Here is a 15,686-nt window from a genome sequence, read left to right on the forward strand (position 1 = left end):
TCCCCACCACACGCTTCCGAAGCTGCCAAATCAAATCAGTCCCTGCACCCTCGCCAGGCTGGCATGGAGGCCAGCAGCTGACGGGAACGAAGCCAAGCTCAGAATATCCCACCGCCTGTCCGATGCTGGGACATGCTTGGGGGTGGGGGTGGGGAAGGGCAGGAGCCTGCAGCTGGCTCAGGACAGTGCTTGTCAGAGAAGCTGGGGCTTCTCCAAGTTGCCTGAGTGGTAGACCTCTGAGAACAAGTGAGCAGGTCCCTGATGTGTCTGTCAGGCCTGCAGTAGCACTGTTAGCAGCACTCTGGGAGCGGTGGAGGTGGTGCTGAGAGAACTGGGTGGAGGTCCAGTCGCGGCCCAGAGATCTCAGTGCCTAATTGGTGATAGCTACTAGCACGTAAGGCACAAGCTCTTGGGATTTTCAGTATCTCTGGACTTTGAGCGCCAAGGCCCAGCCCACTCTGGAGAGTCACCTGGCTACTTCAGGTGGGTATTCTGATCCCATTTTACAGATAAGGAAACTGAGGTTTAGGAAGGGCTGAGGTTTCCTAGAGAGAAGTTGAAATGGAGGGACCTCAGGATGAGTAGAACTGTGTTCATTTCTGTGCCTTAGGAACACTAGGCAAAAAGGCAAAATGTGTCTCTGTCCTCAGAGCTGAGAAAAAGCAAAGACTGAGATGCCCAGGGATCAAGAAGGATGTTTCAGGGAGAGCCGGGCACAAGCAGGCAGGGCTGCCTGGAGGAGACAGCTACCTGTAGGCTTACTGGAATCCGATGGGGGGCAGGCTGGGGAGAATGGGAGAAGGCCTGCTAGGCCTCAGCCCTCGGCCTTCTTGTCTCTGCAGCCAGCCAGGACCCCCTTGCACAGAAGCCAGAACCCCCAGGGAGTAGAGACGGCCGACTGGAGGTGAGAGCTCAGTGGACGGAAGAGTGGGTGGGCGTGGGGGTGGGGCGCAGGATTTGGAGGCTGGAGCTGCATCCCCTGCCCACCCACTCCAGCCTAAGGGCACAAACACACCAAGACCCCTCTTCTTACTCTGTGCCCAGCCTGGAGGGCTGACTCCCTGCCCTCAACTCAGCTGGAAGCCATTTCTGACTCCCCTCTGGTGCTCCGCATCCTTTGGATTTTTCGCCCATTGCAGAGTTCCTCTCCCAGCTCCATCCATGCACTGTCCATTCCCCTGACACTCATGGCTGCTTACTCTCAATTGTCCCAGCTTCCCTGTGAATGACAAAAGGATCTTTCTAACCTGACTACTCGCCCTTCTCCATGGTCTCCATCCTCTTGACCTTCTGAAGCTCTGGCCTATCACAATTTCCCTCGGCCGTTCCTGCTTCACCAAATACCTGCTGCTGACATCCTGAACAGTCCTGGGCTCTGCAGTAGCTCCCCTCCTCCAGGATGGCCTCCTCCTACTCTCCATCAAATCCAGCCCCAGCCGGCTCACACCTCCTCCTCTGAGCTCTCCCACCTGGCGGTTGGGTGCTAGGGAATTCTGTTGTCTTTGCCCACTGTGTGCCATAAGAACCCTGCTTTCTTCATTCTGTGACTATATGTATGCCTGGCTTGCCCCCTGCACTATGAGCTCCCTACGCCTGGGATCTGTGTTTCTCTCATTCCTTACCTCCACCGATGGGAGGGGCACCAGCTCAGTTCTGACTGTGCCTGTGAGGGTGCCTTGAATTAACCTTCCATATTTATGGGGTAGCAAAAAATGGGGATAAACTGTGGGTATTGAAGATTGAAACAGAGTGGTGTGTGTGTGTGTGTGTGTGTGTGTGTGTGTGTGTGTGTACTGGTTCTGGTGTCAGTGTGCCAAGAGAACTGAGGAAGAAGTTGTTGCCAGTGTCAGCCCCCGTGGTGCCAAGCACATACCCTGTATAACTCTTAGCCTAAGCTAAGGACAGCTGTGTTTGGGGGAAGTCAAGACTCAGAGCAGGTGCTGGGGGTGCGTCATGGTAGAGCTGGGGCTAGATGCCTCCCTGTCCATTTATTAAGTTGAGAAGGAGCTGTCCACCAGGGTTTGGAGCAGGGGCTTGACATGGCTTTCCTACTGTGGCATGAGACCAAGGCTGAGAATGTGCCTTGCAGTGGGAGTGGGTCCTGATGCTAGGCACTGGCCAAGGGAAGGGGGAGGGACAGGAGCGTCATTATTAATTTATTTATTGCCATGGCATTCCCCATGGGTGGGAGCTCCCCCCAGAGCTGGGACAGATGGTGTTCCTGGGAGCCAGCAGTGTCTCAGCAGCCTCGGCCACCCGCCAGGAAAGACTGCATTTGTCACCAACCCAAGAAGCCACAAGGGGAGGGATTTGGAGAAGCTGAGACCCTCTAGGGTTATGGGGACTGAAGGAGCCTGGCTCCAGGTTCTGCATCTCTGTGTGCAGACTCTGTTCCTCACCCATTGGCCCTCCTGTCTGCAATTCACCCTTCCCCATTCCACCTGCAGCATCCTCTCCAGGAGGCCTCCCTGGATCAAGCCTTTGTTCTCCACTGCAGTCTCTCTCCCTTTCCTGTTGTTCCTGTTGGGTCCTGTTACCCTCTCACTCTGATTAAGGATTTCAGGTTGGGACTGTCTCAGCTCTGTTCTACCCACAACCCTTCACTCATCTCAAAGGATGGTCATCATCAGCTTTGCCTTTTGGGAGAGCCTGCTCTGGTCTGGGTCCATCCCGTAGCAGTCATGAAGCCATCTTCCTCACCTGTAAGCAGAGATGAGATCTCCCGATGGATATAGTTCAGGTTGGCAGAGCGCTTGGTAGAACAAAGGCCCTGGGTTCTTTCCTGAGCACTGCATAAATCAGGCACAGTGGTCAGCCTGGGATACAAAGTACTTTGTTTTTAAAACCCAAAATAACATAAAACAAGCAAGCAGAGACAAAAAGTCCAAACAAACAAAAAAGATCTCCCACCGTCACTGGGACAGAAATGCACTGTTATTAGCTTAGCGTCCTGAGCAGCTGGGAGAGGCTGCAGGGTCCATGTGAAGCCCAGGCCCAGGCCTGTGCCACAGCAGGTTGTGGGAAGAGCTTTCTTCCTCAGTGATCCTTATAGTCAGAACTAAATTGCACCCACCGTAGCCCCAGCGTGCACACAAGGCAGTGCACACAGTAGGGCTGAAACGAGGCTTGTTAAGTTCTGCAGGCACGGGACACTCTTCTGGCACTGGCTTGGCAGCAGCAATGGGCACCATGCTGTCAGCACCCCTTCCTACCCAGAAGGCACTGGCTCAGTATACTCTTTAGAGATGGCTCCCTGGCCTCTGACCAGCTGGAGAGAGGGAGCTTTTCTGGCTAATCCCAGGGTGACAACATCATTCTCAGTAAGGACAGATCAGGTTGGTGAACTGAGCACACCAAGCTGATACCTCCAAGCTGGGAGCAGGGACTAGGTGGGGTCCTGGAAGCTCCAGCTGGGATGAAGGCTATGACAGGTGCTGAGACAGAGGCGGGCACGGAGCAAAGGCACAGGTGCCTACACCAAGCTCCCCAACGCACGGTCCAGCTGTTGCACCCCATGGCTACCTTTGGAGAAAATAAAGACTATATTCCTTGGCATGGCATGACTCCCCAAGCCCACTGGGTTCTCTCACATCCACGTCTTGTTCTTGAACAGTCAGAGCTTCACTCTGGTGGTTTTGCTCCGTCCTCAGCACACACTAGTTCTTTCAGTCTCCCAGCGCCACGCCACACTTGCTCATACTGACCCCTCCAGGTTGAATGTGTGAAGTTTCCCACCTCAAGTGGAATCGGTCTTCTTCCCTCCCTGGGCACTCAGAGCTCGAAGTTTCCCTGCACATACCATTGGGCGACTTGTTATATCACAGTTACTGGGTTGTAGATCTCCTCTCAAGTTTCCGAAAACACCTGACTCTCTTTCATCTCTCTTGGGTTCGGTTGGCCTGGTATACAGTAGACGCTTAAACCATGTCTCACGAATGAGCACACCTGTGCATAGGGGTGGAGTAGGTGAGAAGGAGCCTCAGCTGGTGGATTAGGGCCATCATGGAGGCTTCTGAAAGACATCCTTGGAACTATGAAGGAAGGAGCCGGTCAAGGCCAGAGATCAGCTAGGCTGTCAGAATCCATGTGGTTAGCTCCTGACAGAACCAATGAAGGGTGTCAAGGATCAGGAACACCCAGATAGAAGTGTCTGAAATTCAGCCCTAAGGGGCATTCCCAGGAGGTGGGAAGGTGTGGTTTGAGAGCTAGGGAGTGAAGCAGAGGCTCCAGTGTTGTAGGAGGGGCCCCATGCACTGGTTCACAGTGGGCACATCTGGGAGCCATGCTAAGCAAGATCAGGAGTGCTGTGGAGGAGAAAGGCTTGGGTGAGCACAGGTGAGCAACAGGGCAGAAGCACAGGTCAGTGGAGCACAGGTCCTGGACGCCGGTGTGAGCAGGAAGGACCACACTGGAGGCTATTTGCCAGGCCTAGTTGAACATTCTTGATCAAGCACTCCTCCTGCCAGCTGTTCCGGCTTCTTCCTGAATTCTCACATCAGTAGCAAGTGGCCTCAGCGCTGCCCTGTGGCCCCTGAGGGAGCTACTGCCAGCAAGTCGGCTGCGGCATCTGGCATCCACGGGGGCCCCCGAGGCCCTGCCATCTGTATGTGCCCACCTGTCAGGCTGCATGGGCCTGGGGCATGTAGAGCCTTGGGACCAGAGAAGAGGTTTCAGCTGTCATCCTAGCCTGTCTCTCTGTCTGCCCATCCATCTGTCTAAACCCCGACTGATGAGAGAACAGTGGGAACCACCACAGGCAGGTCCTTCCATCAGCAAAGCACAGTCAGAAGGGAGAGGTGTCAGAGAAGATGAAAGCCGAGATAAGGCCAGGCTGTGGGTAAGCTCTGGCTCAGAGACATCCAGGCTCCGTGAGAACCCGGACTCAGCTCAGAAAAACAACGGGGACTGGCTGAGAGACACACAGCAGGTCCACAGTGGTGCTGGGGCAGATGCTGGGGGCCCAGGCATGAGCATGAGAGCAGAACACCCTCCCCTCCCCCACCATGTCCTGCTTGGCCCTTGGCTGTAAACACTCAGAGAACAAGTTCCGTTTCCCGGGAAATATTTATCTCAGGCCGTGTGGGGAGCGTGTGCGTTGGCCTCCTCGTGTCCTTCCTGCAGGTTGGCCCGGGCAAGAGGTGAGGGGCCTTGGCAGCCAGGAGGGACAATCTGTAGGGCCACAGGAAAAGCCAGGAAGGAGGTGGCGTACCCTGAGTTCCCTGACTGGAGCCTGAATCAGAACCCTGCTGGCCTGGGAGGGAGGAATCTGTTTTCTCTAAATTCCACAGAACGACCTCTGCTCTCTCATCCTGTCTTCATCCTTGTCAGCCTTGGCGCTGCCAGGTTCTTGTCTCTAAGACATTTTGCTCCTGTCTGGTTCCCCAACTCTAAGCCTTTTCTGTCTCTTCCTCCTTATTTCCCAGCTCTTGGGGCCTTCCTTAGGGGTGGCTTCCTCTGGGGCAGATTTTCTAACTCTCTGACCTTTTGACCTTTTGTCATCTGCCCTCCTCCTTCCTTTGTCAGGCTTCCAGACTGAGGCCTGCTGGTCTTGTCCAAAGTCGATCAGACAGTGTTGTAGCCTGCCAGGAGTCTCACTAGGAAGCACAGGGCTAGGCACTCTTATCAATGGTGCCTATGTGGCACATAGTGGATATCGCCTGTGCCCATCTCATGGGACCAGCCCAAGCCCAGGCACTTGGACAATTTGTTAAGGGGAGACTGAGAAAAGCCCCATGAGACCATATAGAATAAGCAGGAGCCCAAAGTGTTTGCCAACTGGCTACGGGCTATATGTCCCAGACAGGGCCCAGCCTGACTGGACCCTGACAACAGGAAACTTCTGAAAGAACATGCCTCAGCTGAGACCTCTGAGCACAACAACAGGAAACAGTGTTGACACGAGGCAGAGGCTCTGTGATTATGCCTAGCAAAGGGGTGGGTGTGGGTGCTGCTTCGGTGACACTGAGAACATGGGTAGTGGGACAATGGGTATTCTAAGGGGTGTGGACATTGGACCTATGACATGTGATACTACTAAGTATAAGACCATGATTATGGGATTCTGTGTAGAGACTGAAGGAGTTACTGAATACTGGTTATGTGACACTCTGAGCTACTAAGTGTGTGAGACAGTAGGGACCTTGTGTGTTTACTCTGGGGATAATGATGGATACATAAAAGGCGTGACATCATGAGAATCAAATACATAAACATGGGGAAATGACACTGTGTGGTAATAGGTTGTGGTCCCGAGCTTGTGGCTCAAGAGTTTTGACACTGAACTGTGAGGTCCAGTGTGTGCCCCAAGGATATGATATGGTAAAACTGAATGTGTGAACAAGGATGTGACAGGAGGTGACATCAAGGGTGTGAAAATGGTTATGATGCACGCAACCCTCAGCCTAGCGTCGCACATATGATGTGTAACGGCCATGACAAAATGAAAGGTGAGCCCACAATGCTGAGTGTGACTGAGTTGTGGGAGGAGGCAGGGAAGTAGCACAGTACAAGAGACAGTTGGAAAGATGCCTCTGAGGGCTGCGTGTGAGTCGAGTAGCACAGCAGGGAGCTGGGCAGGCCCGTGGGAGCCTCCTGAGAACTGAACAAGTCTTTGAGAGGGTTGCAGGCTGAAATGATTGAACTTGTTGATGACTTTGAAGGTGAAAGAGAAGGCAGAGACTGTGCCGTTGTGTGGGTGTGAGAGGCTAATAAGAACCCCTGAAGTGGGCTGGCAAGACCGCTTAGCTGGTAAAGTGCTTGCCCAGTATGAGAATCTACATTTGATCCTTCCACACTGGGAAAAAAAAATATATGGCAGCCTGCATCTGTAATGCTAGTATCGGGGAACCAGAGACAGGAGGAACGCTGGGGCTTGCTCACCAGACAGCCAGGCTGGATGAGGGCCATGGTCAGTGAGAGACTCTGTTAAAAGAGCTAACGTGGAGAATGGTTGATGATAACCTGAGGATAGCCTCTAGCATCCATGCAGATTCTGCATGCAGGCATGACCACTGAGACTCAGCTATGCAGAGGAGGGGTAGGATTGCTAGACAGATGGTGGGGTCAAAGAAGATGAGACATTTTTAATGTGGAACTTTCTATTTTATTCTTTTTTGAGACAGGATCTCATTATGTAGCCATGGCTGACCTAGAACTCACTACGTAGACCAGGCTGGCCTCAAACTTACATGGATTTTCCTACCTCTGCCTCTTTTTCCTGAGTGCTGGGATTAAGTGTATTTACCACTATAACGGTCCCCAAATAAAAATGCTTTAAGCACAATACCATAAAGCTACAATACGCTGTCCAGTCACCCAGGCTCGACACTGTCATGACCTAGTCATGTGCAGCTCACATGCACTCTCATTAACTTTGTAGCCCCTCTTCATTTTTGTTTTCAATTTTCTTTGGTTAAGTTGAAAAACTATTTCATTGCGGTAAAATATACACAGGAGACTTTCCTGTCCTTAAATACATTCACAATGGGAGACAAAGGTGGGTGGATCTCTGTGTTCCAGGCCAGCATGGTCTGCAGAGCAAGTTTCAGGGCAGTCAGGGCTACACAGAGAAATCCTGTCTCAAACAAACAAACAAACAAACAAAACTAACCAATCAACCAACCAACCAAACAAACAAATTTGTTTAACATTGTTTCTGAACCAAGCTCCAAACTCTTTTCATCTCCCAAACAAAATCTACCTGTGAAAAAGCCTTCTGCCAGCCCCAGCCCCTGACAACTCCTTCCCACTTTCTAGTCTCGAAGGACCTCATCTAATCGGAGTCTCGCAGTGTTTGTCTTTTGAGGAATGGCTTTCTGTCACTGAACGCATTGTCCTTGAGGTCCATCCGTGTTGGAACACGTGACAAGACTTTCTTCCTCTTATGGCCAACTGATTCCAGTGCACACATTCTTGCTCATCTGTTTGCCCACTAATGGCCACTTGTGTTATTTCCACTGTTCAGCTGTTGTGGGTATGGCACCGCTGAACACGGGTATATAAAGATCCCTTCAATACCTTCAATACTGTGCCCTCAATGATCGTGGGTATATATCAATAATCATTCTTGCTGGGCCATATGGTAATAATCTACATTTGATTTTTATGTTTTTTCTCTCTTTATTTTAGATTCTTAAAAAAATAATTACCTTTTACTTAGTTTGTGTACATGTGTACATGTGCTTGCGTGTGTTGTATATACACCATGGCACACACGTGGAGGTCAGAGGACAGCTTGCAGGAGTTGGTTCTGTCCTCTGCCATGTGGATGGCAGGAATCAACTCAGGGTTGGTGGCAAGCACCAACCTGTTTGATTTTGTTTTGCCATTTGTCCCCAAATGGCCTTGAATGCTGGGCTTTTTGCCTTGGCCCACTGAGTTCTGGAGTTGCAGGTGTCACTACCACACTTGGCTGTGTTTTAGTTGTTACTGGTTTTAGAAGTGGCAATACAATGTCTTGAAGCATCTGCATCATTTTCTAGTCCTACCTATGGTGTATAAGGGTGTCTGTCTCTCCATACCTTAGCCATCCCTTACTGTTTTCTGGATTTCTCAGATAACAACCTTCAGAATGGGTGTGACACGGCCTCTGGCTGTGGTTTTGATTTTCTTTTCTAAAAGATTAGAGATATTGCACATCCTTCCAGATGGCCATCCTCTCTGCGTATCTTGTGTGTGATTCTCTAGGGAAACGTCTACTCAAGTCCTTTGTTCATGCTTTAGGTTGGATTGTTTTGCTTCCTGTGGCTGTTGGGTCATAGGATTTCCTTATGTGTTAAACCTTTATTAGATACAAGATTTGCAAGGATTTGCCTCTCATTCTATGGGTCATTTTACTGAAACATTCTTATTTTGTTTCATTTAACTTAGATGCTGTCTTCCCTCCTCAATCCTTCTACCGAGTTCCACCTGCTACTCTCAAATCACATTTATTTATTTATTTATTTATTTATTTATTTATTTATTTATTTATGGGCCTGAGGTAGTATTGAAATGAAACAATGTGACACACAGAGCCAGCATGGAAGCCTATCTTAGAGCTGTGACAAGGTGTGACACTGGCCCGACGTGATGTGCAGTACAGAGAATGTGAGACATCCTGAGTGGAGGTGACAGGAACAAATCACTGTGTGACAGTCAAGGTGGGACACTGTGAACACTGGAGAAACCCTGTGTCATCAACTGTGTGGGACCTGCTGCGAGAAGGTCACAGTGATTGTGTCCATGCGTGATATCTTGGGGTGATGTGTGTGGCACCAGGCATAACTCTGTGTGGGAGTGAGAGGGACTGAAGATGCTTGTGAGTGACTGTGTCTGGGGTCATACTTGCTCACATTGGAGAAGGGGGATGGACATTGTAGCATGGACAGGAGACATTCTCAACTGGGTTAGAAATAGTATCTGTGACCAGGTATGAGGAGCCCTCCCTTCTCCAGATACCCGGGAATGAATCACAGAGGAGATTGCCTCACCCTGGTATAAGCCTTCAGAAGCTGACAGAGCCAACCAAGGGCAGTGCTGTGGGTTCTGACTGAAGCTCATCATTTTATTTGTTGAGCCTCAGTTTCCCCAAGTACCACATAAGGTTGTTGATGGGATTATAGGAGGCAATCTCTCATACCAGGTAAAGGTTCTGCCTCTTGGGGTGTTTCCCCCTTAACCCTAGACCTCCAGGCATTTAGCTGATGGAAGCACCCATAGGGCCACCTGTGAGAGATGTGCTCCCATGCCCTCAACCCTTTTGTCTTTCCCTGTTCACTTTCTCCTGTCCTTGGCTCAGTGTTCTGGCTTCTGTTTGTTCCTGCATTCCTTTCTCCCAGACTCCTGCTGTACTCACCAGCCCATGAGCCTCCAGCACAGGTTCCTGAGGCCTCATTCAATTAAGACCGATGCAATTTGCTCATGGAAGGAAAAAAACCCATAATTTGGTTAATCACACCAGTAGGGGATCTGGGCCTGCTGGGGAAAGCAGGGAAGGGTAGGAGGCTCATATAAACAGTTGAGGACATAGGTGTCCACTGCCTGTCCCAGGACCTAACCACTCCCTCAGGTTCTTTCAGGAGTCAACAGAGTCCAAGGCTTGGGTCACCCAAAACCCAGCTAGAGGCTATGATACAAGAGCGCCCCCTTCTCCCCCACTGGTGTCCCTGGTTGAGTTTCTACCTGACTTTGTGCCTGTTTCCTTATACATGAAAGTTGGGTTGAGCTGCCTCAGAGCCCCCAGGCTGGGTTAACTGGGCCCAGTATCTCAGCTGCAGTTTGTGGCCCTGATGGCTCCTGTAGGACATTCTTCCTGGGCCATGGAGATGGAGGGTTCAATGGTGGGTGAAGATGGAAGAGTCCTAGAAGTTAGGAAATGGGTGAAGGGCGGGGTTGTCCTGCAAATAGAAATGTGGCATTCTAATTCCAGAGTCAGAGTCCCTCTAGTCCTAGGCTATCCTCAAGGTGGGACAGGAAGAAAGGGACCTGCAATTTGCTTGTTATCTCCAAGGCCAGTGCATCTTAGTCATACATATTACCTCTTAGACAAGGACTGCCGAGGAACTGAGACTGGAACCGGCCCTCTCTCCTCACACAGACCTGCCTTTCTCGACTTGCCCAGTGGTGGTCCCAGGTACCTACAGTCCACTGAGGCAAACTTGGTTTGTTCTACCTCTGGGAAGGCACTATTTGCTGATCAGACCACTGAAACCAGGGAGGTTGTTTGTTTGTTTGTTGTTTTTTAAGATTTGTTGAGCATGTGTGACATGTGCTGGAGCAGGGAGGCGGGTCCTGATCTCAGGGAGGTGACAGAGGAGGTGAGCAGTAGATGTCGAGGAGACTCTGACTCTGGAGATGCCAACACTCAGCTACAGGCTCATCTGCTCATTTAGACACAAGACCAGCCACCAGGCTATTCATGATCTCCCAGACAGCCACACAATCATGAACATACCAGACTCAGTCACCCTTAATGAATATCTGCCTGGACACTCATAAATACATATGGCCACATGGATACAGGAGATACATGGATTCATGCACTTTGCTCTCCTACCGTCTTCCACAGAAGCACAGACTACATACTTTCACATCACAGATGTTTCTCTCATGACCCAAGGGACATATTCAGCTATGGTCATGTGATGATCCTTAGGGACACACCATTATGGATGGCATGTGCTTAGGTCACCAGTAAAGTAGGAGCACTCAGCTCCCCAAATAGTGAGAAAAAAGCCAGTTCTGATGAATGTACCCAGAGTTTCACAACAAAAAAAAGGTCTCAAATGCTTAACAGTCTCCTTTGCAAAATAAAATTTGTTTTGCATCACCCAGAGGGTCTGAGGCCTGGGAGGAGGACATTGTCTTTCAGAGACCTCTGGCTCACAATCACCCAGCCCTGGTGTATGTGGAACTGTATGAGTGTATGTGTGTGTGTGTGTGTGTATGTGTGCACATGTATGTACTGGCCCTAGCTCCCAGGCCCTGAGGATATGAGGAGGGTGAGTGGGAGAATTTCTGCAGAATCCGGATGTTTGTTCTCTAGCTTCTGGGCCCTCCAAAGGCAAATAAATAGCTTTGGATGCCAGCCTGCTGCTGGGTGGGGCTGGATGAGTGCGTGAAGAGCCTGCTTTTGTCCCTGGAGCCCCACCAGCTGGGATCCTGTACATCAATGCACAGTGACGAAGGTCCTGGCCAGTTTCTGCTGTGCTTCTCTCTGGGGATTGATTTTCCAAGCTGAAAAATGGAGGTAGGGAGGAGGTGAGTCTCTTAGAGATGGAGACAGACAGTGACACTTGGGACCTAGAACAAATGAGAATAGGCTTGGGGAAGACCTGGAGGGGGCAATGAGAGCACGGACTCAAGACATGGGACCCCAGAGCCTACAAGGTCTCCCCAGCAACTCCATGGTTCCCTGGTGGATGTGCTAGGTCCCTGAGGCCTAGCCCCTACCCTGCTATAAGTAAGGAACAGGGACAAGGGGGTAGAGATGAGAATTAGGGAACCAGACTGGGGCTACTGGAGGACCAGACCAGGGTTGGGCCTGAAAGGTCAGAAGAGAAGAGAAGAGAAGAGAAGAGAAGAGAAGAGAAGAGAAGAGAAGAGAAGAGAAGATGCTGGGGTTTAGGAAATGGGGAATAAGGGTACCAATATGAGAAGGATAAAGAGGGTCAGGGGTGAATGTCACCCATTGAGCAAAGGCCTGAGTTCGAAAAGACTGGGTAGAGATAGAACTCAAACGTCAGGGTCCTCTGGTCACGGTGCCCCTTTGGAGCTGCCATGGGAGCTTTGCCATCAGTCCTCCCAGGCTACAACCTCAAAGGGATCTGAGAGGACAGGGCCACTCCACAAGGGGGTGGGGACTTGTGGCTCACACTTATGTTTTAGCAAAGTGTTGCACAGGGTGAGGAAGTCCAGAGAGAAACTCAAAGGCAGGGGCATGCCTGAGATGAACCCTGTCCAGAAGATTCCTCACACCAGCCCCCAGTAAAGAAGGGTTATTTTTAGGAACAATAAAAGTGCTCACACATTCCAGCAGGGGCAGGGAGAGCGAAAGGAAGGGCAGGAGTCAGTGCAGAGGAGGGAAACCTCTCCTCCCTAGGTTTCCTTAAAGGGGTTCCTTGTATGTTGGGGGTCTTCCCTGGCTGGTTCTGGCCTCTCCAGTCCTGTCTCCAGGGTCCCCTTCTGGCTCTCATGTGTTTCCCTGTTTCTGAATTGGTCTCTGTCCCTGTATTTCTCATAGTCCTATTCTCCTGGGATTTGGGGAACAGTTAGGCTGAGCCAAGTTCTGAGGATGGAGCCAAATAAGTCAGAAGAGGAAGCAGCATGAGGCCGTGGAATCGACACACACCAAAGAGACACACCAAGACAAGCAGACACAGAGGTCCCTGGGGAGGGACTGGGAGAGCTGGAGTCAGAGTCAGGACCAACTGCCAGGCAGGTACCATGGGACAGCCAGTTCTCTGCCCAGCACCCCTGATCAGCCCTTCCTTCCTGCCCTTCTGCAAGCCACACATCACCCTGTGTCAAGCCAGTGACGTTTAGCATTTATCATCTATTGTGGGCACAGCAGGGAACTGGAAGAGTGGGAGGCAAGAGACTCCACCCAGGCCTAGAGAGAGACACCCAGTCCCATCCCAACATTGGAGAGGTGACAAGACTATCCCTTGGCCAAAGCAAGACTTGAGAAGTCCAAAGTCACAGGAGAGAGGGCCTTGCCCGTGCCTCTAGGGGAGAACCTGGCTAGTCTTTTTTGCCTCCTCTGGCCTTCCATATACCCCATACCAAACTGGGCATCCAATGCCATATCACCTGAGGCCTAAAGACTCTGGTCCCATAGGAATTCTCAGGAGAACTGGGTTGGAGACAGTGCTCACCTGCTATTCCTGAGGCCCTAGGCTTTTTCCCACTGGGAGATGACCCTGAAAAGAAGATGATCTGGCTTGCCAAGAAACCTTGAAAATGTTGTCAGAAATCCTCAGGGGAAAGCACCCTCTCATTCCATAGGTTCTTTGTCTAAGACTCTCATCATGCCAGACTTGGGATACAAGTCTTGCCATTGTCTTCCTGCCCGGGGCCTCCAGGAGCTCCACCTCTCTGCTCAGGAGTTTACAGGCCTCTACCATTTCTAGGCTCTGTTGAAGGATAGATGATGCTGAGAGCCAGAAGAGCTATGGGACAATCAGGATGCAGTCCTCTTCCCCCAAAAGTTCCTGATCTGCTGGGGGAGCCAGAGAGGGCAGAGTGGCAAGGCGATGACACACAGCACTGGGAAAGAGCATCCATTATGTTGTGAGGGTCTCAGGTGAGCAGACTGTCACTGGCTGTCTCACCTACTCACTCTTGTCTGACCATTTCTTTGGCCATCATTTCCTTTGACACATGTCCCTTCCTGACACTGGTCCAGCTAGTCACTCGGCACTCCTTTCTCCTGAGGGGGCCATTATGTCTGACTTTTGGAGGCTTCTGGGCTTGCTGTGTCTAGCTCTTGTTCTACCTTCAAGGCCACATAAGGGGTGGGGTCACAGATATTCAGGACCCGGTGCAAGAGGCCAGCCAGTTCACCAAGACCCTTTCTCAGGGTACTGATTCCCTTGGGTCTCTTTCTTGTACATCCTGGGGGACAGTGTACTCAGCTTCCTTGCTGCCTAGACATCTCCCCAGGCACAAATCTGAGTCACTGCTGCTTACCACAGTCTCCAGCGACTGACCCACTGTGCTCAATTCAACTCTTATGGTCACGGAGACAGGAAGGTTAGAGACTACAGGAAACCAAGATGACTGGGTAACTGTGATGAGGAGACTGTGGTGATGTGCTTGGGAGCTGGGCTTTGCTGGTGAGAAACCTGAGGGCTATGGGGACAGAATGGTCCTACTGTGTGGAGGAGGCAACTGAAGGCAGGGAGGGAGAGGAGAAGTCAAAGCCTGACCTAGCTCAACATGATCTTAAGTCTTCCAGGCAGGGATATCACCTCCTCCTGATACTCTGCTCTTGTCTCCTTCCTCTTCCCATTTCCCTAATCCTTCTCATCTAGACTGGAGAGTAGTTCAGACTGAGAGGACTAACAGCCCCTGCCTTCCTGCCTGGCTCTTCTTCCCATTCTCTATCACCACACTTGGCCCTGGGTGGCTCTAAAGGGGTCAGTACAGTGGGAGGACCTGGGATAGAAGTTCAGCCTGGTTGGGGTGGAGCAGGAGGTCCAGGAGGGACTGGCCATGGTATGGGATAGGAGAAGACAACATTTGGCCCAAGGGACCCCCTCAGGGAGTGGAGGTTTACCCTGGGAGGCGCCAGGACAGGCGCAGGTGTATTCTACAGTGCACGTGTCTCCAGTGTGGCTCGGAGGCTGGAGACGCGGCCCTGTTGGAGTAACAACTGAAGCCAGAGTCTTCGAAGGGTGGTGGGCTATGGGAGAAGAGGGCATGGTGGGCAAAAGAAAGGGGGTGGGGGGGTAAAGAGAGAAGGAGGACAAGGGAGGCCCTTCCTGTAGTGCTTGGCTCTTGAGCTGCAGGTGGTTCCTTCCACGTGCCCCTTTGTCACGAACTCAACTCTGGCCATAACTCATTCTCTCCTTCCTCACTCTTATGCCTCCTGTCCTTGGGGATCTTCTTGTGAATTCTCTTCATGTGGGGGTAGCATCCAGTTCTCCCCGTGGTTGCCTTCACTGGAGCAAGGATCTGTCTTCCCTTCACCCTGATCTTTATACCCCTGCTCCTCTAAAGTGGGGTGAGTGAAAGGCACCTCTCAGGCCAGCAGCAGCAGCTAGAAATTGAGGGGTGGGTGATGCAAATTCATCAGCCTCTTCCCAGACCAGTTGATGTAGAAATTCTGGGGGTGGGAACAGCACTTTGTATTTCAACAACCCTCCAAGTGACTCTGGGGCGTGCGGAAGTTTGGAAGCCACTGAGGGACGTCTGTAACCACAAACAGTCCCTGAGAAAGGGATCTTCCCTTCCCCATAGCCAGAGTCACTCAGGGCATTGACATTTGTGGTGGCTTGCTTGGCATCTCGGTTGCCCAATGTCACCTAGCTTCTTTCTTTTCCTTTTGCTTCTGGCCCAGCTCAGCCTTGCTATGGGGAGGGCTGTGGATGCAAGTGTTAGCACACACAGGCAGCTCTTGTAATCTTTTCAGGTGACAGGACTGCTAGAGCAGCTCTTTGGGCAGGTGGCAGGCGTGGGCGGTGGGGAGGGAAAGAAGCCACCTT

At 51.3% G+C, this 15,686-nt stretch overlaps 1 protein-coding gene across 4 annotated transcripts in view; it reads left to right on the plus strand.

Annotated features, from left to right (window-relative positions):
- Positions 1–15,686, plus strand: part of Pde2a (phosphodiesterase 2A) — a 91,104-nt gene that overhangs the window by 38,419 nt on the left and 36,999 nt on the right. For 2 of the 4 annotated variants that reach the window (XM_034512349.2, XM_076938945.1), the window contains exon 3: positions 843–904. The exons of the other annotated variants lie outside the window; for them this stretch is intronic. In XM_034512349.2, coding sequence (XP_034368240.1) covers positions 843–904 — 62 coding nt within the window. The remainder of the gene's footprint in view (positions 1–842; positions 905–15,686) is intronic. 4 annotated transcript variants of the gene reach the window in all.

The sequence above is a fragment of the Arvicanthis niloticus genome, chromosome 1 (assembly GCF_011762505.2).
Source record: "Arvicanthis niloticus isolate mArvNil1 chromosome 1, mArvNil1.pat.X, whole genome shotgun sequence".
In the NCBI taxonomy this organism is placed as follows: Eukaryota; Metazoa; Chordata; class Mammalia; order Rodentia; family Muridae; genus Arvicanthis; species Arvicanthis niloticus.